This window comes from Narcine bancroftii, chromosome 5 (assembly GCF_036971445.1).
Source record: "Narcine bancroftii isolate sNarBan1 chromosome 5, sNarBan1.hap1, whole genome shotgun sequence".
Lineage (NCBI taxonomy): Eukaryota > Metazoa > Chordata > Chondrichthyes > Torpediniformes > Narcinidae > Narcine > Narcine bancroftii.
This window is the reverse complement of record NC_091473.1, coordinates 103,036,187-103,058,508: the sequence shown is the minus strand read 5'-3', so window position 1 is coordinate 103,058,508 and position 22,322 is coordinate 103,036,187. Positions and strand designations below refer to the sequence as shown.

The window sequence follows — 22,322 nt, the reverse complement described above, 5'->3', positions numbered from 1 at the left end:
GAGCGGAGACAACGCTGGTGGAGGCGTTCTAGGTGATGCCGGTAGAGGACCCATGATTCAGAGCTGAACAGGAGTGTGGGTATGACAACGGCTCTGTACACGCTGATCTTTGTGTGTTTCTTCAGGTGGTTGTTTTTCCAGACTCTTTTGTGTAGTCTTCCAAAGGCGCTATTTGCCTTGGCGAGTCTGTTGTCTATCTCATTTTCGATCCTTGCATCTGATGAAATGGTGCACCCGAGATAGGTAAACTGGTTGACCTTTTTGAGTTTTGTGTGCCCGATGGAGATGTGGGGGGGCTGGTAGCCATGGTGGGGAGCTGGCTGATGGAGGACCTCAGTTTTCTTCAGGCTGACTTCCAGGCCAAACATTTTGGCAGTTTCCGCAAAAGAGGACATCATGCGCTGAAGAGCTGGCTCTGAATGGGCAACTAAAGCGGCATCGTCCGCAAAGAGTAGTTCACGGACAAGTTGTTCTTGTGTCTTGGTGTGAGTTCCTATCTCTTATGGTCTTATAAAATCAACAAAGTCATTGGTATAAACAGCAAATAGGATTCAAGAATAAAGTATCAAGTAAAATGGGGCCAGAGTACAAAAAAGAGTTTATTGTCATACACGTTAGTATACACCAAAATGTTTACTTGCTGAGGCCAAACATTTATTTGTATACTTAATCAATAACTTGGTTGAAGGAACTAAATGCAATATTTCTGTCTGCCCTTTAACACAAACCTGGGCTGAAAAGTTGAAAGAGGTGCACAAATGCAAGGGAGATACAATGGATAAATATGCAAGATAGAATGATTATCTAAAAGCTAATAGATTGAGAAGTGCTGATGTACAAATGGGATCTACAGGTCTATTGAAAACAAACATGCAGATGTCTAAGCAGTCCAGAAAGCAGGATTGTTTGCTGCATGTGACAATTCATTAAGAGGTTTTCAATATGAGGATACAATTCATACAGAGCCAAGGCAAGACAACATGCTAAAAACACAATACTGGAGAAATTCAGCACGTCAAATGGTGTCCTTTATATAGCAAAAGGTAAAAATGCATAATCAATATTTTGGGCTTGAGCCTTTAAGGTATGATCACTTGATAAAGGGCTCAAGCCTGAAATGCCAGTTATGTATTTTTATCTTAGCTATATAAAAGACACCATTTGACCTGCTGAGTTTCTCCAGCATTGTTTTTACTTCAACCAGAGTCTACAGATTTTTCTGTTTAAGACAACATTGCAGTTTTAGACTCATTATCAAAGCATACATTTGCCTTAGTGTGAATGCAATGAAGGTTCATCACACTGATTCATGGGATGACAGGATTTTAACAACTGTCAACAGGGCTTTTAGTTACTAGTTTAGAAGAATGAGATTTGATACAGAGAAAAGATTTCCTCTGTATCCGGGGCAAGAACCAAGATCACAATCTCAGTTAAGTGGTATGATATTTAGGACTGATATCAGATAGTTCTTCCTTCAGAGGGTTGTGAATCTGTAGAGTATCACTGAACACTGAGGAGATTAAGTTGCTAAATATTTTTAGGAATGATTATTGATTCTGGTTCAAAAGATATTAAAGAAATACAGGTATACCCCACTTTAAGAAACTAGAGTGTTCCTATGAAACCTTTTGTCAAACAAAATTGCATAAAGTGAGGACCCGTTCGCCACTATTGAAGGCTATTTTTGTTAAAGCAAAAACCCATTCAAATCCTTTTGTAAAAGCAAACACTTTTTTGTAAAAGTGAATTTTTGTAATTCGAGTATTCATAAAGCAGGATATACCTGCATTGAAATAATTAACCGTGATTGTATTAAATAGCAAAACAGGATTAAAAGGCCAAATGGCCTACTTCTAGTTCTATTTTTCTGTTTCTAAAATCAAAAATCCTGCTGTCAAGCTCAGAAAAAAAACAAGCCAAGATGGCCATTCCACTAGTGACAAAATTTCTGATGAGAAGCTGGCACATTTGCCATTTCTCTCATCACATTCACAGCATTTATTCAGTACCTCACACATTCCCTTTTGTCTAAACACCTTTACAGCCACTGAAGCATTATGATGCAAGAAACACTGCAACATCCAACAACCTAAGAAGATTCTTTACATTTCATCTAAAAACTCTACAGCACATGGCATGAAAGCCTTTTCCCAGGACTGGATAAAAATCAAAATTAAAGCATGGATCTGAATATAAAAATATATTTGCAAGAATAGACCAAGCTGCTAGACACTAAATATGATTTTCTACAATCATAAATTATCCAAATTTAAAACTGTCAAATTCTTTATTTTTTATATATATATATGCAGAGCGAAGAAGCAAATAGGCTCCAGAGCCAAAAGTACTACATTTGTACAGAGATCTGATAATCTGAAAATGTTTTTCCACTGTAAATTAGTTGCTAAGTTTCAAGTGCTAAGTATGGTGCAGTAAGTTAGTTAAACCTACAGTACTTAATAAATGGAATGAATTATAATTACACAATACCAAACATCAGTTAACAAATTTGCAGCTAATCATCAAGTATAAATTACAAGCATCTTCCAAGCCTTGGAACTTCAAAACACAAGTCTGTAGGATACTATTAATTATGTTTGTCTTAATACTTACTGCAACTTCACAACAACCAAAAGACCTGATTTTATCATATTTGAGCATTATGGCTAATTATGATGGAAAACAAAACAAAAGTGTGATTTTGATTAAGAAAATCAACAGTAAGAAGTAGAACTCTCAAGTTAAATGTAACAAAGTACTTTGGTCAATTTTCATCTTACATAAATGGACAAAGTTCTTAGAATATAATATTCAGATCAGAAGGATTGGAATTTTTTTTTAAATCTAGAAAAAAAATGGCCATGATATTCTCAAACAATTGAACAAAGTGCTGGAATATAGATGTTCAATCAGCATCTGTTAAATACAAAGAAAAATCAATATTTAGGTGTACCGTTTTACAATAGAAAAGTAACCGCTGTTACTTTACAGACACCGACTAAACCGCTCTCTATTTCCAAAGCTTGTAAGTGCACATAACCTATCTTATTCTTACAAAGCGCCGTGTGTTTTCTACATATACATAGTGGAAAATTATGATATTCTGGTATTGCAAGTGCACCTACCTTGCCCCTCTGCAATCAGTCACTATATAAGTATTTTCATATTGAATGGAGTAGGTGAAATGAGAGCCAGCAATGAGTAGAATTGGAAATAATTTCTTCCATTGTGGGTTGGGGGAGTGAGGGAAGGGGGTGGAATGTAGAAAGAAGGGGGAAAAAAATTGGGAAAGCAGTGTTGAATTCTCTGATGCATGAAGTAACCAACAAAGGCTGTTCAAAGTTAGATTATCAAAGTTCTTTTGCAATGCTCCCATAGAACTGCTGCAATGGAAATATTATAAAGTTCCAAAATAATGGAAAACAACCCAGAAATGTGCATTATAGTTTCTGCCATTAAAGAATAATGTTTAGTTGAATAACTCTGGTGAGAATAAAAGGTTACATCAATACATTTCCAGATCTATTAATTCAGACCTGAAAATCATTTTTAACCAAGACAAACATAATAGTAGCAGTGTCTCAGCTAACTATTCCAGAATCAATCTTTATCCCACTAAAAATATTCATCTGGCGGGACACAAGACTGCAATGTACATAACAAATGTTTCGATTTCTTTATATATACACAAAAAAGATTTTGTCGCACGGATTTGTTTTTAAATCTACACAAACAAATGAGGAATTACAAACAACTTTAAAAGGTAACTTTTTTTTTCCAATTTAGTTGTTCCTCCATCAACAGATGTACTTAAGGATTCCTGATCAATGTTATTTAACTCAACACCTCACTTTAGGCATTTCCTTGTTTTGCAACTTAGCTTTTAGATTAACAAATGTACAACAAGTTGTTATTTAAAAATAAAATAAAATTACATGTTAATTAAAAAATATTCAATTGTGCACCAGCTTCATGATAAATATGTTCATTTGGTTTTAAATAAAAGTGTCAAAAGCTACAGGTAAATTAGAGAGACTGCAGATACTGGAAAACTGGAGAAACACACACAGTGCTGGAGGAACTCAGCAGGTCGGATAACATCCATGGAAGGCAAAAGGTAGTCAACATTTCCAGCCAAAATATCCACAATCTTTTGCCTTCCAATAATGCTGCCTGTCCCACTGAGTTCTTTCAGCACTGTGTGTGTTTCTCCAGTCTTTGCATCTTATGGGAATTTGGACATGTCCTTAGTTAGGACATGTTTCAAACAAACAAAAAATTCTACTTGGAAGAATACTTTGAAACACATTTAAAAATGTAGCAGGTCATCATTACACTTATCAGAGAATATCTTACAAAAGTAATGAATGGATTAAACAAAGATACGTGTTCTTAAAAGAAAATAGAGTAATCTAAAATAAACAAGGGCATAATATAATGGCTATTCCAGGTAAGGACAAACATCAAAGTTGTAGAACTTCAAAGGTTGCCAATTCCATTTTCAGCATCAAAGATTTTCTGGACATCAACGAACACCTGAGAAGAAAAATAATTAATTCTCAAATTTGCCAAACAATACTTTCAGATATTACCCACTAATGATATCTCACATTGCAATTCACCTACACAGACATTTTTCTTCATGAAAGGGAGATATATTGATTTGTTAAAAAGAAATATCAAGGATTATTTTCAAAGCATGAAAATAAATTAAAAATCTACATTCAAATGCCATATTCAAGTCCTGATGCACAAAGAATTTAGTATACACGAAGTCACTTCCAATAAAAACATTCTTAATTTAATTTCCTTCTTTGTGTATTGTTTGGGTAGTTGTACTAGAGTAGCAATCCTGAAGTCTCAAGTTTAAAAACCGCTGCATAAACAGTTGTGAGATTATAACCAGATTTTTGGAATTCTTTGGCTAGTAACATGGAAATAATTACGTGATCTAAAATTTTAGCTTCTTTGTTGTTCTTCATGGAAGAGTTTTGGTTACCTGTGCATTTAAATTAGACACAACTACTTATTTGACTCATGTCCAAAGGATATCCTGTTTTTGCTTACACCTGACAAAGGGCCCAGGCCCGAAACACTGAAAACCCTTTACTTCCAATGGATGCGGTGTGGCCTGTTGAGTTTCTGTAACACATTCATGTGTTGCATTGCGATAAACAAAAACTACCCAAAAACCATGTCACAATAATAACTTGAAGGAAGTGTGTCTGGTTTGTTTCTTTTAGTTGGATTTAATCTGAAAATTGGATTAAATAGAACAAAATGTAAAGTGGTCAGCATTTTATGACAAAGCTGCAACTGAAAAGAAACACACTCTTCCAAAAATGTGGACAATACTTGCTCTCCATCTACATGAAAGCTTTGGCTCAGGTTAATATAACACACACCTCATCGACACTTTTAGCTCCCTCGATTCTTCTTACTTTTCCTTCTTTCGCATAGAGTTCGATAATGGGCTTAGTAGACTGCATATATGTATGAATTCTGAAGGAGGAACAATAGATTTAAAAATAAATAAATAAAACTGTAGAATGGCCTGAATAACGCATTTCCATTCTGTTTAAGGAATGAATTTAATTTGTACCTTTTCTGCAGACTTGCGATATTGTCATCTGTTCTTCCACTATCTTTTCCTCTTTCAAGGCAACGTTCCATACATATCTTTGACAGCAAAAGAAAATTAATTTCTAACAAGTATAAGGTATTCTGCATTTGAACAGATGATACTCAAATTGTTCTTTCAAACTTTAAAAAAAAATTTAAAATTAATCTACTTCAGAGAAATGTTTCAACATACACCTTTTAAAATAATAAATGTAATATACAAAAAAAACCTTTTAATTTCACTATTTAATTCTGTGGGTATGAAAGAAGTATACAGTCATTGTCGACATATTTATGTGACATAACTTAATAAACTGTACCCAGATGTAAATAATGCTAATTCTTGGGAGAGGAAGAAAGCTAATGCATTACAGAAAAATAAAACTGTACAATTAATTTCATATCCATATGGATTTCAAGCAAATGCCAGATGATGGTATTTGGAGAGATTGTGCAGGAAGCAGAGTTTCAGATTCCTGCAACACTGGTGCAGATCTTGAAGAGGTGAAACACATGAAGCCCTCACAAATGAGTCCCCTTTCTTTGAAGGTCAAAGTCTACATGGGAAGATTTGCTGGACAGTGGGTGAAGTTCCCATTGATATAGCTTGGACTTGAGCACAGGAAGGTAACTTGGTTTGGCTGGGAGTCGGAGGAGGAGGAGCTTGGTGAAAGTGACGTGAAGGTAAGCTATAAAAGTCGGGGGCTTACCGGGGCTTGGGCCTACTTGGTTCGGCTGGGAATCGGAGGAGGAGCTCAGAGAGATCGGGCTGTCGAAGGAGGAGGAGCTTGGTGAAAGTGATGGGGTAAATTGGTCAAGGGGCCAATAAAAGGAGTGAAAGGGGTAGGGCAGAGAAGGAGTGGAGACTTGTGACTTTGGCTCGAGGGACTTCGGTAAGAAGGAGCTCCCTGTGTGGTAAGGTGTCCTTTTTGGTTAGTCTTTTAGTATTATTTGTTTAGCTTTTCTTTTTAAATAATCTATATACATTGAGAAAGGAGGTAATGGAGTCAGCTGGGGTAGTGAAATGCTCCAATTGTGGGATGTGGGAAGTCAGAGACAGCACAGCTGTTCCTGACGACTACACCTGCAAAAATGCATCCAATTGCAACTCATGAGCGACCATGTTAGGGAGCTTGAGTTGCAAATGGTTGAACTGAGGATCATAAGGGAAGCAGAGGCAATGATAGAGAGGAGTTACAGGGAGACAGTCACCCCTAGAAGGCAGGAGTCAGGGAATTGGGTGACTAAGGAAAGGAGGGAGAGTGCCAGTGCAGAGTACCCTTGTGGAAGTGCCCCTCAGCAACATGCCCTCATCGGCATTGGATACTGCTGGGGGGAACAGCCTACCAGGGATGCGTCATGGGGGTCAGGTCTCTGGCACAGGGGCTGCCCCTGAGGCTCAGAAGGGAAGGAGGGATAAGAACAGCGTAATTGTGGTTGGGGACTCACTTGTCAGAGGGACAGGTAGGAGGTTTGTTGGATGAGATCAGGGATCCAAGTTAGTCTATTGCGTCCCTGGTGCTAGGGTCAGGGATGTCTCTGATCGAGTTCACAGAATTCTGCAAGGGGAAGGTGAGCAGCCAGAAGTCGTGGTCCATGTGGGGACCAATGACTTAGTTAGAAGTGGGGATGAGGTCCCTAAACAGGAATAATTAGGCAGCAAGTTAAAAAATAGGACCTCTAAGGGAGTAATCTCTGGATTGCTGCCGGTGCTACGCGCTAGAGAGGGTAGTAATAGGAGGATGTGAAGGATGAATGCGTGGCTAAAGAGCTGGTGCAGGGGACAGGGGATAAGATTTTTGGATCATTGGGATCTCTTCTGGGGAAAGTCGGACCTGTACAAAAGGGACGGACTCCACTTGAACTGGAGGGGGACCAATATCCTGGCAAGCAGATTTGCTAGAGCTGTGGGGGAGGGTTTAAACTAGTTTGGCAGGGGGTGGGGAGCAGAGTTTGCGAGCAGTGTCTAGGGTGCATGGCCACCTAGTTAAGAATGATAAAGATAACAAAGGAAGGATGGAAGTTAAGGTAAAAGGTAGAATAGGGAATATATGTGAGGGTCATTCTCTGAAATGCGTGTACTTTAATGCAAGAAGCAGAGTGAACAAGGTAGATGAGCTTAGAGCATGTATTGGCACTTGGAATCATGATGTTATGGCAATTAGTGAGACCTGGTTACAGGAAGGTCAGGACTGGCAACTAAATATTCCATAATACAAATGTTTTAGATGTGATAGAACAGGGGGTAAAAAAGGGGGAGGAGTTGCTATGCTTGTTAAGGAGTACATTACTGCCGTGAGGTGGCAGGATGGTTTGGAGGGATCATCCAGTGAGGCTGTTTGGGTGGAATTGAGGGGTGGAGGAAGCATGAGGGTACTAGTAGGAGTGTTAAGGAGGACATTACTGCCGTGAGGTGGCAGGATGGTTTGAAGGGATCGTCCAGTGGAATTGAGGGGTGGAGGAGGCATGAGGGCACTAATAGGCCCACCAAATGGGCCAAGAAAATTGGAAGAACAAATTTGTAAGGAAATAGCATATATGTGTAATAAACATAAGGTAGTGATAATGGGAGATTTTAACTTCCCTCACATTGATTGGGATACCCATACAGTAAGAGGGCTGGATGGGCTAGAGTTTGTCAAATGTGTTCAAGATAGTTTTCTTAATCAATATATAGAGAAACCGTCTCAGGACGGTGTTATACTGGATCTCCTGTTAGGGAATGAGATAGGTCAGGTGTCTGAGGTTAATATTGGAGAACAAATTGGGTCTAGTGATCACAACTCTATTAGTTTTAGGGTATTTTTAGGGAAGAGCAAAGAAGAGCCTAAAGTTGAGGTTCTTGATTGGAGAAAAGCAAATTTCGAAGGAATGAGAATAGATTTGGGGAGTAAGGAGTGGGACATGATTTTTTTCAGGAAAGGATGCAAATGAAAAATGGAGAATATTCAAAGAAGAAATTTTGAAAGTACAGAGTAGATATGTCCCAGTGAGGATCAAAGGAAAGGCTGGAAGTCATAGGGAGTCTTGGTTTTTGAGGAATATTAGAAATTTGGTTAGGATAAAGAGGGAGGTGAACAAGAGGTATAAATAGCAGGGTGATGAGAAATTGAAAGAGGACTACAAGGAGTGTAGAAAAAATCTTAAGAAAGAAATTAGAAAGGCCAAAAAGAGGAACGAAAAGGGTTTGGCAGGCAGAGTAAAAATAAATCCAAAGGGTTTCTATAGGTACATTAAAAGTAAAAGATTAGTGAAGGATAAAATTGGACCCCTTGTAGATAGGGAGGGTAGGCTATGTGAAAAGTCAGAGGAGATGGGGGAAATTTTAAATGATTTCTTTTCCTCGGTATTCACTAGGGAAAAAATATATTGTACCAGTTGAAGTAAAGAAAAATAGTGGGGAGGTCATGAACCATATAAGGATAACTGAGGAGGTAGTGATGGCAGTGTTAAAAAAGATAAAGGTGGACAAATCTCCAGGTCCGGACAATGTATTCCCAAGGACACTCAGGTAGACTAATGTACAGATAGTGGGGACATTAACAGAGATATTTAGGATGTCACTGGTCACGGGGGTAGTGCCAGAGGATTGGAGGGTGGTTCATGTTGTTCCGCTGTTTAAGAAAGGGTCCAAATGTAAGCCAGGAAATTATAGACCTGTGAGTCTGACGTCTGTGGTGGGTAAGTTGATGGAAAGTGTTCTGAGGGATGGCATTTACAAATATTTGGAAGAACAGGGATTGATAGGAAGTAGTCAGCATGGTTTTGTCAGGGGTAGATCATGCTTACCAAACCTTTTAGAGATTTGAGGGGATTACAAAAAAGATTGAAGGGAAGGCTGTGGATGTTGTCTATTTAGACTTTAGTAAAGCTTTTGACAAAGTTCCCCACAGGAGATTAGGAAAAAAGGTGGAGGCATTAGGTATGAATAAAGAGGTAGTGAAATGGATTCAGCAATGGTTGGATGGGAGCTGTCAGAGAGTACTGGTAGAAAATTGTTTGTCAAATTGGAGGCTGGTGACTAGTGGAGTTCCTCAGGGATCAGTCCTGTCCACTATTGTTTGTTATATATATCAACGATCTGGAAGAAGGGGTGGTAAATTGGATAAGTAAGTTTGCAGATGATACAAAGATTGGTGGCATTGTGGACAGTGAGGAAGATTACTGTAGCTTAAAAAGAGATATAGGAAAGCTTGGAATGGGCTGAGAAATGGCTGTTGCATTTGGAAAGGCAAATCTAAATAGGTCATATACATTGAATGGTAGACAATTGAGGAGTGCAGAGCAACAAAGGGATTTAGGAGTTATGGTAAATAGTACCCTCAAAGTTGATACTCAGGTAGATAGAGTGGTGAAGAAGGCATTTGGAATGTTGGCCTTTATAAATTGGAGTATTGAATTCAAGAGTTGGGATGTTAGCATTGGTGAGGCCAAGTTTGGAATACTGTGTGCAGTTTTGGTCACCGAATTATAGGAAGGATATTAACAAAATAGAGAGAGTGGAGTGAAGGTTCATGAGAATGTTGACAGGATGTCAGGGTTTGAGTTACAGAGAAAGGTTGAGCAGACTGGGGCTTTTTTCTCTGGAGCGTAGAAGATTGAGGGGGGATTTGATGGAGGTGTTCAAGATTTTAAAAGGGACAGAGTCAACGTGGCAAGGCTTTTTCAATTAAGAGTGGGGGATATTCAAACCAGAGGCCATGGTTTGAGATTGCAGGTTGAAAATTATAAGTGGAACATGAGGGGAAAGTTCTTCACGCAAAGGGTGGTTGGTATGTGGAATAAGCTTCCAGCAGAGGTGGTTGAAGGAAGGACGTTATTTACATTTAAGGAAAGACTGGATAATTACATGGAGGGGAGAGGATTGGAGGGGTATGGACCAGGTGCTGGTCAGTGGGATAGGAGGGTGGGGATTTGTTCCGGCATGGACTAGTAGGGCCAAAATGGCCTGTACTGTGCTGTATATGGTTATGGTTATAAGGGGTGGAGGGGGGAGGGGGGGGGAAGTTGCATAAGATTCAGAGAGATAAATAAACCGAGATGGTTCTAATATTTTATTACAAAACAGTCAGAGAGAGTACAAAAAAATCCAAGATGGATTTGAAATGCACTTATCTAACTGCAAGAGGCAAAGTTAGATAAAGTTAGAAGCAAGTTGTCAAACTGCAGATACAAACTACATTACTGTGACAATAACAGGAACAGGGCTAAAAAAGAGGGTAAATATATGGATTCAAAGTACTGAAGAAAGAGACAAAAATGAAAGGGGAGTGAGATCATTGGTTAATAAGAACATTGAACTATGAGAAACGGAGTACATCTTAGAATGATTATGTACAGAATCTACATGTTTAAAAGCTAAAAACATTGGAGATTCAATTACACATTTGAGTCTATTGTATAGAGTACCAACTAGCTTGAAGAATATCAAGAGCAAATTTGCTGAGAAACTGTAGAATGCAAAAGCCACAAATTAATAGTGGACTTAAGCTATTCAATTCAACTGGGATGGCAAAAAAAATGGGAGAAAGAGGGGGAAATTTCTGTAGGGTGTTCAGAAATATTTTCTTAACCAATGCTTCGGTACCACTGAGGAAGGCAACATTGTTGGATTTCAATTTGGGAAGTAAGCCAGGCAAAAAGGAATGAGCATGGTGAAGAGCCCATTTCAACAGGATGAAAACAGATTCTCAAACAGATAAGCAAAATTCCAAAATTAGTAAAATTATAACTGAAGAAAAGGATGGTCTTATGAAGATGCTTCAACTGAACTGACAAAATGGCTCCTCTTGGGATCCTCTGATGTTGTGAATCTCCAGATATAACCAACCAACCCTTCACTCAAGCACAATCACAAATGGACAATGGGATGGTTGACTTCCTTTGATCCCGTTGTGGTACAACACTCTTTATATTAAACAAAACTACCAGAATCCAATCTTAATAGGCAGGATCTCTTCTAAACATAACAGAAATAAACTATAGTCTGCTGTGAAGTTTTATTGATTGTCACATTTCCTGTGGATTTTTAAAAATATTTTGGAGTTCACTCTCCAAATTCACTCTTCAGAATTTGGATGCACATTTAAATAATCAAGAATTGGGCAAAGGAATGCCATAAAGATTAATTAAACATTTATTGATTAGCAAATAATAACCCTCAGGATATTTTCCTGCTGAGTACCATTCAGTACCTCATTGCTGCAGTCAAAGAAAAGGACAAATTTTACATCAGCATTATTCTTCATGATCTTATTCCAGCCTTCAAGATTATCTGTATTTCTGGGAAATCCATCGATAAGAAATTTATTTCTTGTGGGATCTTCAGCCATTGTGTCATCCATTGCCTAGAAAACAAATCAGAATGATAATGCAAAACATTTTACCGGATGACTTAACAGTTTTGAAAATAAATTAGACATTAAAACACCTCAGCCACTGGTCAGTTAAAATGAGCAAAATCACATTTACTGGTGTGACAGATTATGTTATATTTGATATTGTACATAGATATGGTTTTGGAAGATATATTGTGGCAGGTTTTTTTAGTGTAGGTCACATACAACACTTCAAAACAGATCTCATTTAAAATGCCTGAGCTCTGCTCAACCCAGACATTTCAGGCTCCAAGTGCCTTTGCAGAAACTTTGTAGAATGCCTAAAAGGACTTCATAAGTAGGTGTTAATTGGACATGCTGTTGAGTAATGGATTATTGTTTTGGAAAGCAACAGATGAACAAACTCAGAAGATTGGGTCGGGTGCCACAATCTGAGTCCAGTTTGCTATTCTAAGAGATACATGTGGTTTTCTCTGAGAGCGACCGGGAGGCCGCGACCGGGAGGCCGCGACCGGGAGGCCGCGACCGGGAGGCCGCGACCGGGAGGCCGCGACCGGGAGGCCGCGACCGGGAGGCCGCGACCGGGAGGCCGCGACCGGGAGGCCGCGACCGGGAGGCCGCGACCGGGAGGCCGCGACCGGGAGGCCGCGACCGGGAGGCCGCGACCGGGAGGCCGCGACCGGGAGGCCGCGACCGGGAGGCCGCGACCGGGAGGCCGCGACCGGGAGGCCGCGACCGGGAGGCCGCGACCGGGAGGCCGCGACCGGGAGGCCGCGACCGGGAGGCCGCGACCGGGAGGCCGCGACCGGGAGGCCGCGACCGGGAGGCCGCGACCGGGAGGCCGCGACCGGGAGGCCGCGACCGGGAGGCCGCGACCGGGAGGCCGCGACCGGGAGGCCGCGACCGGGAGGCCGCGACCGGGAGGCCGCGACCGGGAGGCCGCGACCGGGAGGCCGCGACCGGGAGGCCGCGACCGGGAGGCCGCGACCGGGAGGCCGCGACCGGGAGGCCGCGACCGGGAGGCCGCGACCGGGAGGCCGCGACCGGGAGGCCGCGACCGGGAGGCCGCGACCGGGAGGCCGCGACCGGGAGGCCGCGACCGGGAGGCCGCGACCGGGAGGCCGCGACCGGGAGGCCGCGACCGGGAGGCCGCGACCGGGAGGCCGCGACCGGGAGGCCGCGACCGGGAGGCCGCGACCGGGAGGCCGCGACCGGGAGGCCGCGACCGGGAGGCCGCGACCGGGAGGCCGCGACCGGGAGGCCGCGACCGGGAGGCCGCGACCGGGAGGCCGCGACCGGGAGGCCGCGACCGGGAGGCCGCGACCGGGAGGCCGCGACCGGGAGGCCGCGACCGGGAGGCCGCGACCGGGAGGCCGCGACCGGGAGGCCGCGACCGGGAGGCCGCGACCGGGAGGCCGCGACCGGGAGGCCGCGACCGGGAGGCCGCGACCGGGAGGCCGCGACCGGGAGGCCGCGACCGGGAGGCCGCGACCGGGAGGCCGCGACCGGGAGGCCGCGACCGGGAGGCCGCGACCGGGAGGCCGCGACCGGGAGGCCGCGACCGGGAGGCCGCGACCGGGAGGCCGCGACCGGGAGGCCGCGACCGGGAGGCCGCGACCGGGAGGCCGCGACCGGGAGGCCGCGACCGGGAGGCCGCGACCGGGAGGCCGCGACCGGGAGGCCGCGACCGGGAGGCCGCGACCGGGAGGCCGCGACCGGGAGGCCGCGACCGGGAGGCCGCGACCGGGAGGCCGCGACCGGGAGGCCGCGACCGGGAGGCCGCGACCGGGAGGCCGCGACCGGGAGGCCGCGACCGGGAGGCCGCGACCGGGAGGCCGCGACCGGGAGGCCGCGACCGGGAGGCCGCGACCGGGAGGCCGCGACCGGGAGGCCGCGACCGGGAGGCCGCGACCGGGAGGCCGCGACCGGGAGGCCGCGACCGGGAGGCCGCGACCGGGAGGCCGCGACCGGGAGGCCGCGACCGGGAGGCCGCGACCGGGAGGCCGCGACCGGGAGGCCGCGACCGGGAGGCCGCGACCGGGAGGCCGCGACCGGGAGGCCGCGACCGGGAGGCCGCGACCGGGAGGCCGCGACCGGGAGGCCGCGACCGGGAGGCCGCGACCGGGAGGCCGCGACCGGGAGGCCGCGACCGGGAGGCCGCGACCGGGAGGCCGCGACCGGGAGGCCGCGACCGGGAGGCCGCGACCGGGAGGCCGCGACCGGGAGGCCGCAGAGGCGGAGGCCGCAGAGGCGGAGGCCGCAGAGGCGGAGGCCGCAGAGGCGGAGGCCGCAGAGGCGGAGGCCGCAGAGGCGGAGGCCGCAGAGGCGGAGGCCGCAGAGGCGGAGGCCGCAGAGGCGGAGGCCGCAGAGGCGGAGGCCGCAGAGGCGGAGGCCGCAGAGGCGGAGGCCGCAGAGGCGGAGGCCGCAGAGGCGGAGGCCGCAGAGGCGGAGGCCGCAGAGGCGGAGGCCGCAGAGGCGGAGGCCGCAGAGGCGGAGGCCGCAGAGGCGGAGGCCGCAGAGGCGGAGGCCGCAGAGGCGGAGGCCGCAGAGGCGGAGGCCGCAGAGGCGGAGGCCGCAGAGGCGGAGGCCGCAGAGGCGGAGGCCGCAGAGGCGGAGGCCGCAGAGGCGGAGGCCGCAGAGGCGGAGGCCGCAGAGGCGGAGGCCGCAGAGGCGGAGGCCGCAGAGGCGGAGGCCGCAGAGGCGGAGGCCGCAGAGGCGGAGGCCGCAGAGGCGGAGGCCGCAGAGGCGGAGGCCGCAGAGGCGGAGGCCGCAGAGGCGGAGGCCGCAGATGCGGAGGCCGCAGAGGCGGAGGCCGCAGAGGCGGAGGCCGCAGAGGCGGAGGCCGCAGAGGCGGAGGCCGCAGAGGCGGAGGCCGCAGAGGCGGAGGCCGCAGAGGCGGAGGCCGCAGAGGCGGAGGCCGCAGAGGCGGAGGCCGCAGAGGCGGAGGCCGCAGAGGCGGAGGCCGCAGAGGCGGAGGCGCAGAGGCGGAGGCGCAGAGGCGGAGGCGCAGAGAGCACCAAAGCATGGTGAAATTCATAAATGTTAAATTCTGTGTACAGTATAAGAATTGCTTGAAACCAGTGATCTTGAAGAAGTGAGAATGGACTGTGAATCAAATAACTTTTCTGAACTTATACACATTACATACACGTGTGCTTAGAATTCGAAGGGGGTTAGGTTAACTTAAGTTAAAAGTAATAGTTAAAGTTTGATCCTGTTTTCATGTTTAAAGGTAATTAAAAGCAACTTTTGTTTAAGTAACCATTTGTCTTGGTGAATTTCTATTGCGGCTGGGTTTTGGGGTCCTCTGGACTCATAACACGGGCACCATCAATTCTCTTTTTTAAAAAAAATACTTTGGCTCTTTCTTGTCAGTCAATAGGTTCTATTTTGGATATTATGACTTTCATATATTCCTTGAACTAGTTCATCTTTTCACATAACTATTTTAACAGTTACAAGGAAGATTGCACACTATGAATGCCGAATACTCAAAATGTTAAATGCCTGAAGTTGTCAGCAATTCAGTACTTTTCCACACATCACATAGTTTTAAGCCTAATTTTGGACTCAAAGAAAACTAGTGATACGGAATCACTGTGATATAGTCTACAGAGGTAACTCGAGCAAAAATTACAGCTTGGGAACCTTCTGGCCCTCAGTTAGTGAATTGCAATTCCCTCATATTTCAAAACAACACACAATAGATTTAAAAATAACGTTATTTATTAAAAACAGACCTGTACTACTTCAGACCTGTTTGTCATAGGAGTTCTAATTTTTAATTCTTGTTGTGCACAATGTTTAAAATATTATCTAAAAATGCTACTTTTTTTTCTTGGTTTAAATGTGTTTTTTTTAAATATTACTGGTTGTTCAACCAAATTGAGTACACCAGGAATAATCTTGAATTGACTCCCAACAGTAACCGAGGACAGAAAAAGACAAAGCAGCCCACAGACTGATTTACTGCTAACCCCAAGAACAAGCCATTAATGTTATACACTTCTAAATAATTTTAATGCCAAAGATATTACAAATTAAATTCACAATACATATCCAGCAACTATAAACATTACAAATTTTCATTTCAGTTACAATATTTTAAGAAAACCTTTCTCAATGCCAAGGTTTCAGACAGGCAGCCCATCGAAACAAATGCCACCCTCATGCATTAAAATACTTAATCTGCAGTAATAATACAATATTATGAACACCAACTGCAATTTTGTTATAAACTTCCAAGCATCCTGCTGAATCCACAAAATTATATTTTAAAATCATTCTACAAATTCCAATCCTTGAAAGTTTACTGAAAGGTCACTTACCCTTTTCAGGAGATTAATAGTTATCTCCACTGGTACAATTTTTCCTTCCTTGATGTAATTGCCAATAAGTTCCCCATACTGAGTACCTTCTTTGCTTCTTTCAGCACGAAGTAGATCACCAGCTGAGAAGTGAGTGTATCCATATTTCTGGAGAACATTACAGAAAGGAACTGAATTACACTTTATCTATCATTTGCAATTCTGAAATAGTGAAAAGATAATTGACATTAGTTTCACATTCTTGTAATTTTAAGCTATTTCATAAAACGTGCAAGAAACATTCTAGAACTCAGCACACCTCACGTCTTTTACTCTCTAAGAATAGCATAAAAATCTAATGTGCTGCAGCCATGATTCAGTTTTGGCCCAATATTTTCTTGTTGAATAATAGCACTCCCCCCCACCCCCCCAAAAAAAGCTCTCAATTTAGATATAACCTTAATTTGTCATTAAAATGAATCAGTTTCCAATTATTAACAGATGTTCAATCTGGGCATTTGAGATTAAATGGTCATATCCAAATCAAAGAAGATTAAAGAGCAAGGATTAAAGAGCTAGGAATTAAGGATTAAAATATCTCAGTATTTAAATTATTCACATATCTTTATACTTCCATTAGAAATTTTAATTAAACTTTACTCCAATCTTGTCTGATCATCCAAATCAATTGACAGTGCCTCAAACCCATGGAATTTGGCATCCTGTAATGCCAAGTGACATCAACACTTGTAAAAATGACAAATGATAATGTGAGCTTGAGATAGAATTGAAAATTTAAATTAAAAGCAGTTACCTCACATAATTTAGATTTTTATTTTAATCTACTAATATTTGGGTAAAGTGTCCATAAATAATTGTATTCTATTTCTCTTCCTTTGCCAATATTCACTAATCTTTGACCAGAAATAAGAAAGTAACATATTGTACAGTTAATTGGCCAGCTAAGGCAGAAAAGTTTCCTTCCCAAAAATACACATGAACTGGTGGAATTAAGTAAACAACAATGAATTTAAAAACATTATGTTTTATCAACTGTCAGTGTATTTAAATTTTGAAATGAAATATTCAGTCATAGAAACAAAATATTTTACAGAAAAAAACATTTTATGCATTTGATTGAACAATAGATTTTACCCATGGATTGCAAATTTACAGGATATTTTGCAGTTTACAGTTACCAGTAATTAGAAATTCTGCCTAGCCCATTGGAAAAAGAATCTCAAGTTGTATCAATGTGATGTCATATACCTACTCTGACAATAAATCTGGAACTCTAATCTTGAGGAGGCTGGCTCAGGAGCATCAGATTCAGTAAAGACCCTTACCGATTCACAGGTGAAATGCTGTTTCACCTAGAAGGACTGTGGAAATGCAGCACCTCTTGCAGTCACAGATGTAGGTAACAAAGAGGGGTGGGGTGGGGTTGCAAATGGTGGGAAGGGATATGGACAAGGAGCAATCCTTCTGGAAAACAGAGAGGAGGAGAAGATGTGCAAATGGTGGGAAGGGATATGGACAAGAGGGAGCGATCCTTCTGGAAAACAGAGAGGAGGAGAAGATGTGCAAATGGTGGGAAGGGATATGGACAAGAGGGAGCGATCCTTCTGGAAAACAGAGAGGAGGAGAAGATGTGCAAATGGTGGGAAGGGATATGGACAAGAGGGAGTGATCCTTCTGGAAAACAGAGAGGAGGAGAAGATGTGTGGTGTTAGAGGTGGAAAAAAATTACAGGGAGAATATGTTGGACGTGGAGACTGGTGGGGTGGTGATGAGGAACTCCGTCCTCTTTACAACTTGGGAGGAGGGGAAAGAAACCAGGTCAGCTGTGCAGGAAGTAGAGGTGCAGGTGCGGGCTTAGTTAATGGCAGTTGAGGGGAAGCCACATTTTCTGAAGTTAGATGAAATGGAAGGTGTCACCCCGAGAACAGAAATGAGAGAAAGGAATAGAATCCTTATGGGAGTCTGTGTGGGAAGAGGTGCAATCAAGGTAACTGGGAATTAATTAGTGGGTTCATAAAAGATGTCCACAATACTAGAAATACTCGGATCAGGTAGCATTTTGTAGATAGAAAACTTTAATTTCAGGCATTGACATTTTCTAATAAATGGTTCAAAAGAATGGCACAACCTCGAAAAATCTTACTTAAAACATATATGGGGCTCAACCCCAGGACTTATTTTCAAACACTGCCCCGAGCTGCTGAGCATTTCCAACAGATTCCATATTGTGATCACGAATTTTGTTTTATTTTTAAACTTGACCGTTTCCACACCCAGATTCCCTAAATCGTGAATATATACCAAACAACAAAAAAAAAGCATTTTGGAGACCCACTGGTAACAACCTTCTAAAATATACCTGCCCACATTTCCCTTCTGCTTCCTGCCACGGAGGCAATATTGACATTAATTCCCATTTCATGGGCTTGTATTTTCAATCAGACTTCAAAGTTCTGCTAAATTCCTCAAAAAGGAAGATCAGCCCAACTCCTCACGAACTTCAAACTCAAGCCTCTTTTTCTTTAAATAAAAAATCAATTCCCTGCACTCAATTTGCATCCGACCCGGGTGAATTTTTACTGGGCCTTTCAAAGAAAGACAGACTCGCAGCGACCTCGGATTATCATTGAGGTCCCTCGCCTCGCCCGGCTCCCTCCTCGCCCACCTTGACGATGTTGTTACACTGGGTCCCTTTGCCGGCTCCTGGCCCACCGAGCACAAACACCACCACCGGCTTCATCCGCAGCAGATTCCGGACTCGAGATCCCCAACAGCTAATAACCATACGCCGAGAGGCAACGCGGCGGCGGCTGCTGCTGCTCCTCCTCCTCTGAACACGGTCTTCAAGCCGACTCCTTCCCCACACGCGGGCCGCCTTCTGACACCGGTCACCTGGAGGAACGACTGCTTCCGGGTGAGTGCCGCGCGCTGGCGATCTTGGTTCGGTTCCGGGCAGCGCCAAGGCTGCAATGAGGACGCTTTTGACATTTGCACGTGAGGGGGAAAAGGGTCTGGTAAAAGATCACCCCCCCCCTCCCCCCCTTAAAAACACTCACTCTTCTCCAAACGTTAGGAGATCAATTTTGTGCATTCTTCACGAGATCAATTTTGTGCATTCTGCAGGAGATCAATTTTGTGCATTCTACAGATCAATTTTGTGCATTCTTCAGATCAATTTTGTGCATTCTGCAGGAGATCAATTTTGTGCATTCTGCAGGAGATCAATTTTGTGCATTCTGCAGGAGATCAATTTTGTGCACTCTACAGGAGATCAATTTTGTGCATTCTACAGGAGATCAATTTTGTGCATTCTACAGATCAATTTTGTGCAATCTACAGATCAATTCTGTGCATTCTTCAGATCAATTTTATGCATTCTACAGATCAATTTTGTGCATTCTACAGGAGATCAATTTTGTGCACTCTGCAGGAGATCAATTTTGTGCATTTTACAGGAGATCAATTTTGTGCATTCTACAGGAGATCAATTTTGTGCATTCTACAGGAGATCAATTTTGTGCATTCTACAGGAGATCAATTTTGTGCATTCTACAGGAGATCAATTTTGTGCATTCTACAGGAGATCAATTTTGTGCATTCAGATCAATTTTGTGCATTCCACAGGAGATCAATTTTGTTCTTGCTAAACCAGTCAATGTAACCTTCTCTGACTTTGACCCTATTTTTTTCTTTCCATAGGAGCCGTGCACCTGTCTGCATTGATCGGAGAGCAGTGGAGTGGGTTAGTGCCTGGGAAACCACATGTCCACACGACCCCTGGAGCCAGCAGATGGAGGCAACGGTGAAGAAGGCACACCAAAGAAATCCGAGGAGATTTGGTGTATCTGTTGAATTTTTGCAGGTGTGCTGTCAAAAATATCCTGGGCGGTTGCAGCATTGGCCTTGTTTGGAAACATGAGTGCGCACGGACGCAGAGAGCTCCAAGAAGTGACAAGCCTGGACCTGAATGACGTTGCCAGCATTTTGTGTTTTCTACAGAGTTCTGGGATTGACCTCTAACCCCGTCACATCTATCAGGGCTATCGATTGACCTCCTGTTTATTGAAGAATCTATTGCCTCTAGAAGGCAGCTTACATTGTAAAGGACCTCAAACACCCAAGTCACAATATCGCACTGCTCCCTTCAGGCAGAAGGTACAAAAACCTGAAACCTGGCACCTGAAGTTAAAGGGTTTTCAACAGCTATCAAGCTCTTGAATCACCTCCCCCCCCCCCCCCCCCCCATACAACTCTAGCCATAAATGACCCCAGGATCATCAAAAGATCTGTACACAATTGAAATGTTTTTTTTGCTGTAACCGCAACTGTAAATATTTATATTTTGTTCATGGCACATTGTTGATAATTTGTACCTTTATCTTTACATGTGTTGCCACAACAAGCAAGAATTTTGGTGCATCTGTTCATTTTGCCTGTGTAGCTATCAATAAACACTCCTGTATCCTAAATAGTGACAAGCTGGAGCCCAAGTGCCATTCCCTGTGGTGCTACACAACCTTACAGCTTGCCAGTTTGAGAATGATCCAATTATTCCCACTCTACAGGATAAACAATTTTCAATACATATCAGTATTTCACCTCCAGTTCGGTGTCTTCTAAACTTGTTAATCCTGCTTGAGCAGAACCTTGTCGAGTATCTTTAAAAATGCAAATATACCATATCCACTGGTTGCCCCTTATCTCTTACCAGATCCTCTTCCATCAGATTAGAGAAAAAGATTTTTCTTTCATAAATCCATGTTAACTCTCCCCAACACATTATTTTTTAAGGCTTTATTCTTCATTTTAGACATCAGGATTTTCGAGCTGACATCTGGCTAACAGGTCAGTAGCTCCTCATTTTTTTGCCTCCTTTCATGGTTGGGCCACATTTTCTACTTTTTAATGATTTTCCATTATTTTCTGTTATTTCACACTTTATGAGAAATTAAAGACTGATCTTTAAGAACCGACCAAAGGTGCTAATTAGGAGGAAGCCTGGAATGTTATTCAAAAAGACTACAGTTGATTCATGCACATCTACATTCACAAAACTCCTTCATTCCATTACTATCCATAAACAGAATTGAACTCGGCTATTTTAAGACCAAAATTGTTTGGAATTTCAACACACCAGAAATTCTACACATTTTGCATTGATTTTCTCAATTCTTCAATGATTATGCAGCTACTTTTGGCAATGCATGACCTTTGGTTAAATCAACCCAATGTGATCCCAATCATCTATATTTCACATTAAAAGTATTTTTATGGCAAATGTGTTTTACAATTAAATCTAGATGTAAAAAAAGTGCCTGGAAAATGTACTTGAATCAAAATTTCTGAAAACTACAATGAAGATGAATACATTTTATAAAATAATTTAATCCAAACACAAAAGGAATTTAATTCAAATGGCAAAGAAACCCAAAATTCAACCATTCTTTTTCTCCCACTGGTGCGGCTCGACACACTAAGTTCCTCCAGTCAATTTTTTTTTGCTCCTGAGTTTAGCAGTTGCAGTCTCTTGTGTGTCTTCAGTGCTGTAAGCTACCTTGACATTAAGTATAGTTTTTCTAAAGTATAAGTAACATGCACCTAGAATATCACATTGCATGTATAAAAGGGGGAAGAAGCTGGGAAGGACCCCAGAGTGATAGGATATAAGTCCAAAGGTATTATGAGAGGGAGATAAACTAATGGAGGGAAAGATCAGAAGAAGTAGGGGGGGGGGGGGTAGAATTCAGAGTAAGAAAAAAAAGTATAGACATAGATGGAGAAGAGATGGAAAAATCTGAAGGGGCAGGTGTTACATTAGTAAATTGGAAAAATCAATATTTATGCCATTAATTTTAAGATGTCTATTAGAAATACAATATGTTGTTCCTCAACCACAGAACATTACAGCACAGAAAACAGGCACCCTCAGCCCTTCTAGTCCATACTGAACTATTATTCTGGCTAGTACCACTGACCTGCACCCAGTCCATATCTCTCCATACCCGTCCCATCCATGAACTTGTCCAAGATT

General features: G+C 43.5%; 1 protein-coding gene and 1 long non-coding RNA gene across 2 annotated transcripts in view; one reads left to right on the top strand and one right to left on the bottom strand.

Moving 5' to 3' along the window:
• The window catches only part of LOC138763803 (uncharacterized), a 28,416-nt gene extending 6,889 nt beyond the window's left edge, over positions 1-21,527 (top strand). The window contains exons 2-3 of the long non-coding RNA XR_011357822.1: positions 6,175-6,309; positions 19,991-21,527. This is a non-coding gene — a long non-coding RNA (uncharacterized lncRNA). The remainder of the gene's footprint in view (positions 1-6,174; positions 6,310-19,990) is intronic.
• On the bottom strand, positions 582-19,196 carry cmpk (cytidylate kinase). The gene is made up of 6 exons (XM_069938566.1): positions 18,957-19,196; positions 16,292-16,438; positions 11,820-11,972; positions 5,606-5,682; positions 5,409-5,505; positions 582-4,539 (listed from the first exon to the last, which is right to left on the bottom strand). Exons 1-6 carry the CDS (start codon positions 19,074-19,076, stop codon positions 4,483-4,485), a joined length of 651 nt encoding a protein of 216 aa, XP_069794667.1. The 5' UTR covers positions 19,077-19,196; the 3' UTR covers positions 582-4,482.
• Positions 21,528-22,322: the final 795 nt, after the last annotated feature.

Coding starts and splice junctions, on each gene's coding strand:
- cmpk (XM_069938566.1), bottom strand. CDS start 19,076: ATGGTTATTAGCTGTTGGGGATCTCGAGTCCGGAATCTGCTGCGGATG. Junction 16,439..18,956: donor AGTGTAACAACATCGTCAAG/GTGGGCGAGGAG, acceptor AATGTTCTCCAG/AAATATGGATACACTCACTT. Junction 5,683..11,819: donor TCTTTGACTGCAGCAATGAG/GTACTGAATGGT, acceptor TTGCTGTCAAAG/ATATGTATGGAACGTTGCCT.